The 4,409-nt window shown below is 56.1% G+C and overlaps 2 protein-coding genes and 1 pseudogene across 2 annotated transcripts; all 3 read left to right on the forward strand.

Moving 5' to 3' along the window:
- Positions 1–48: 48 nt before the first annotated feature.
- Tco025E_09225 (uncharacterized protein) lies at positions 49–402 on the forward strand (the record flags this gene model as incomplete). The annotated part of the gene is made up of 1 exon (XM_029376049.1): positions 49–402. The coding sequence occupies one exon, from the start codon at positions 49–51 to the stop codon at positions 400–402; it is 354 nt and encodes a 117-aa protein (XP_029223833.1).
- A 38-nt stretch (positions 403–440) lies between these two features.
- Tco025E_09226 (hypothetical protein) lies at positions 441–897 on the forward strand (annotated as a pseudogene).
- A 505-nt stretch (positions 898–1,402) lies between these two features.
- On the forward strand, positions 1,403–4,309 carry Tco025E_09227 (putative Protein kinase domain; the record flags this gene model as incomplete). Its single annotated transcript, XM_029376050.1, has 1 exon — positions 1,403–4,309. One exon carries the CDS (start codon positions 1,403–1,405, stop codon positions 4,307–4,309), a length of 2,907 nt encoding a protein of 968 aa, XP_029223834.1.
- Between the last annotated feature and the right edge of the window lie 100 nt (positions 4,310–4,409).

The following is a 4,409-nucleotide window of genomic DNA, read 5'->3' on the forward strand; positions in this document are numbered from 1 at the left end:
GGTCCAGTATGGGAATATATATATATATATATATGTATCTATGCATATATGCATATATGCGTTATATATTTGCAGGAAGCTGAGCGTTTCATAACATCGCTGACGAAGCCGAGTTCCCCTGCGGATGTCAGCGCCCAGTACCTTGAAATACAGGGAATCTTGTGCCTCAACCAGATTTTGAACTGTATACTGTTGCTGGCCGTCGTTGGTGCCGGCAGACGGGCGTTGGGCGGAGCCGCTTTTGAAAGGCCCACAACAAATGCAGTAGACTTCCCGCCCAACAGCCGCACGCGCCAACGTGTAAGTGGCATCTCTCAGCTCTGCGAAGACTTCGTGCAAGTGAAGTCTTCCGTCAAGAAGAAAATGCCGCTACACGTGCAGGGGAACAATGCATACATTTGAAGACACAAAAAAAAAACATTTGACAAACGTGAGGGCGGGGCCGGCGATTTCGACAAAGTTGACGGCTACGCCGAGCTCGCCCCCGCCGCCAAGGAGCTTCTCTGCCAACGGAAGCGGGAGGAGTTGATGGGGCGGACAAGCCTGAAAGGCCGCGTCGGGGACGTTGTCAACTCGCCCCTGGTCGCGGAGCTCGTGCTAAAGGGCAAGCCACCCGCACAGAGGTCCAACAAGGCGGCAGCGTCGTCCCCCACGGAGACAAATAAGGAGGCTGCGCCAAAGACCCCCGCGAAGCGACGGTAAGAGATGGCAGTGGATCCAGTGCCACAGAGAGAGGAGTACGAGGTGAGCGTGGAGACTGCGAAGCCAAACTGTTTGTGTCGTTAAAAGTATTTCCGCGCCGGTGCTAACCACATTGCGGAGTATTTTCATGGTACTGAGACTGCTGCGGCGTCACCTCCGCGGCTGCGCCCTGTGGCAAAAGCAAATAAACGCGCGGAATGGGGCGGCGGGGCGAGCCGACACCACCAGCAGCGGAGCACGTTGCAGTGATGCTGAGGGGCGACGCGCGAACATCGGAACCCACTCTGCAGGCAAAAGACGTGAAAGGAGAATGAGAAATATGCCCTTGTTTGTTTGCTTGTTTTGTTTTTCCCTTTTGCTTACTTGGAATGGGCAAGCTTGGAAGTGGACATGGGTGTGTGGCGTATTCGTGTTAAACTGTCTGACGGTGGTGGCTCCTTCCGAGGCTCAGTCGTGCGCTGGCCGGCGGGCGGTAGACAACTCTCTATCACCTCCTCCGCTTTCTCCACCGTCGATCGCCTGTCTCAGGCTGAGCTGCTGTGCGTGCGGGGTCGAGTTGGGCGCGGGGTGGCTGCGGGTCAGGGGAAAAAAAGTGCAGGAGAACAAAACACACTCAGAGGAAGCGAGCAGGATACCCAAAAGTAAAAAAAAAACGAAGTACGAGGGGTGGAGGGGGAAACCGAGCGAAACGGAATGCCTGATGCTCGATGCTGTTGTGCTTGAATACAGCAGGATCACGGAGGAGGCAGTTGTGGAAACAACGGATGCCAGTTCCAGGCGCTACCGCGTGCCCATGTCCTCGTCTTCATGGTTCTTCAGGGTCACAGGGCCCAAGAGCGACGCTGCCGACGGAGAACGGCGGCAGCAGCCCCAGAAAAGTGAAGTGGGGAACCACAGGGGGAAGTACCTTGATAACTTCTTCCATTCCACACCGGTGGGCCGTTGCCTGACGATTGATCCCGTGGACGAGACGAACGCGGGAGTCGCTGGCGACAAAGAAGGCTCCAAGTTGCCCTTGGCGCGCATGGTGCACCTCCATGAGTCTGGTTTGCTGACCTCCAAGAGCATGTTGCCAGGCATCATCACGCGCGTCTCAGGCCGTTTCGTGTTTATTTCTTGCTCGTTTCTTCCCTATGAGGCGGTGGCAACCCGGGACATGTTTTCAACGGGAGGTTTCCTGCTTGACGTCACCTCTGCAACGCCTACTCCATCGCAGGAGCGGGAGGAGCCGCCGCGTCCCGTCTGCGAGGAGGAGGAGTGGGTGGGACGATCTGTGCATTTTGCACTGTGCCCAATGAGTTTTCTCGTCATGGAGGCATTCTTCACCCGCAACGAGGGGCTGCAGGAGCGGAGGGGGGCACCTCAGACACTCGCCGCCCGCAACCTCAGCAACAGGTGGCTTCACCCAAGCGGTGTGTCGCGTCTAATGTATGAGCAGCGGAAGGAGGTGGGTGGGTTGGCCTCCTTACAAAGTGAAGCTACAGATGAGCTCACCGATGGTCTTCTGGGTGCGTGGAACATCACTGGAGCGGATCCGTGTAAATTCTTTCAGCCCGAGTTGTCGCTGCAGTTTGTGCAGGGCGCCACCCTTCTCGCAGTCAATGCCATGCCCCCAATTCTGCATCAGAAGTCTGTATTCTCCCTAAAGTTGTGGTCGTTTTGGATGCTGGCAGGTACACGGGTCTCACTGCGCGTACTGGATGAGGAACGATGTGACGTCACAGAGCGTGTCTTGTGTATTGAACGGGAGGAGACGGAGGAAGGGGCAGCCGTCACGCTTGATCATCTGGAGAGCAGAGAGGTCGTTTCGTTTCGGTGTCGAGTAAAGTCTTTCAGGATGCAAGATGTGGTGTGTGAGGTTACGTTTCTGCTCTGCGTAGAGCAAGGGGGCCAAGAAACGCAACTGGAGTCCAAGCCGGTGTTTGTACGACAGAGTCTTAAAGGTCGTGCGGGGGCTGACGTCATGGGCACTGGTAAACCAATTCCAAAGAAGGATGGCCTCTCACGTAAGTTCTGGACCTCGGATGTGTTGGGGCCCGAGGACAACATTTCTGCGGGGTTTACGGACCCTGGGCGCAGCAATCAACTACTCACAGAGGACTGCTACGAGGAGTTACCGTTGGTGGAGCGCGAGATCATTGTGGTAGACCCAGAGGACGCAAGATTGAAAAAAATTGCAGGGGTGGCACGGCGCTTGGTCTTGGGTATTGTTGACACAGTTGTGTGCGCCCAGGTGTTGGCGTGCTTGGTGGCCAGCGCATACGGTGGCGAGAGCGGTGGGATACATGCGGAGGACGAACTCCTCGCCCTGCGGCTGCAAAGTGGTCCGAGTAAGCGGCGCCGTGGAAAGCCAACGTCGAATCAAGGGGCCAACGTTGTGCGCCTGGGGGATGTGCGCAACGGGGTGTGCCGGCACCGGGCGTTGCTCTTCAAATACCTCTGTGATGTGGTGCAGCTTCCCTGCTACCTGGTGCGTGGTGAGCATCAAGGGCCGGATGACGCCCTCGCGGAGCGTCACTCCTGGAATATTGTCCCACTTGAAGGCAGTCGTCATGTGCTTGTCGATGCAACACTGAGTCCGCACAAGTTGGAGATGTGGCCGGCGACTGGCTACAAGTGTGCCCCAGTGAGGTTGAGCTCCGACTGGTCGCATTGTCACTGTATGATTCTGCACCGCTCCGCCGCCAAGATACATCTCTTGGAGGAATGTGGTCGTGGCGTCACGGCTGTGGTGCGGCGTGGGGTGTTGGCTGGGGGCCTCACGTGTGCCGTAAAGGTGCCACGAACAAGCCTCGATTTAGATAGCCTTATCTACGAGTACAGGGTGTTGAGGAAGTTTCGTCTCTCCTTGCATGTGGTGCGGTGCCTGGGATGGAGTGGTGGAATCGTGATGGAGTATTTTCCTACTAACCTACTGAGCTTCATAAATCATCTTATCATTCGTGAAACCCGCATGAGCCTTTCGCAGCAAAAAGAGGTTCTTATCGGCCTATTGTCGGCCTTAAAAGAGGTCCATGCCTGTGGCTATGTGCACAGGGACATTAAAGCTGAAAATGTGCTTTTATTGGTCATTCGCTGCAGTGCTTGCCATTCCATTGGAACTGTGTGTCACTTGTGTGACGTTCGAGTGAAGTTGGGGGACTTTGCAGACAGTGTCGCCGTGAATTCAAGCACGCAGCTCCACAAGGCATCTCCACGTGTTGGCACCCCGCCATACGCGGCACCTGAAATTGACTCCGAGGCTCCATTTTCCTTCGCGGCAGATATTTGGTCGTGTGGCATACTTGCGATTGAGATGGCGTCGATGCAGCTGCCAGAAACAGCCGTGCCGGCGGGCTGCGTAACGGCGAGGAATGAAAAAGGTATGAACTGCAGAAGTAACGACGAGATTGGCGGCCAAGATGGTGGCGGTGAGACCTGCGAGGTGGTATCCACCGTCACGGACGAGGGAAAAATGGTTGGGCCCCTGCGTTTGCCCCGCCTGCCGCAGAACCCGCCGCCTCCGAGGTGGCAGCAAGAGTTTGTTGCGGGAGCGCTGCAAGTGAACTGGAGGCAACGGCGTCATGCCGGGGCGTTGTTGGACATTTTACAAGCTTCGTCGTGCTAAAGCGCTCCGTTGCGCCTTGAATTCTTCTTTTTTGCTGTTTTGTCCACCGCGTGTTGGTTACCCTGCGTTTGTGTTTCTCCTCCACCGTTTGTTTCTCGCG

The sequence above is a fragment of the Trypanosoma conorhini genome (assembly GCF_003719485.1).
Source record: "Trypanosoma conorhini strain 025E chromosome Unknown Tco_14.4_contig_01027, whole genome shotgun sequence".
NCBI classification, from domain to species: domain Eukaryota; phylum Euglenozoa; class Kinetoplastea; order Trypanosomatida; family Trypanosomatidae; genus Trypanosoma; species Trypanosoma conorhini.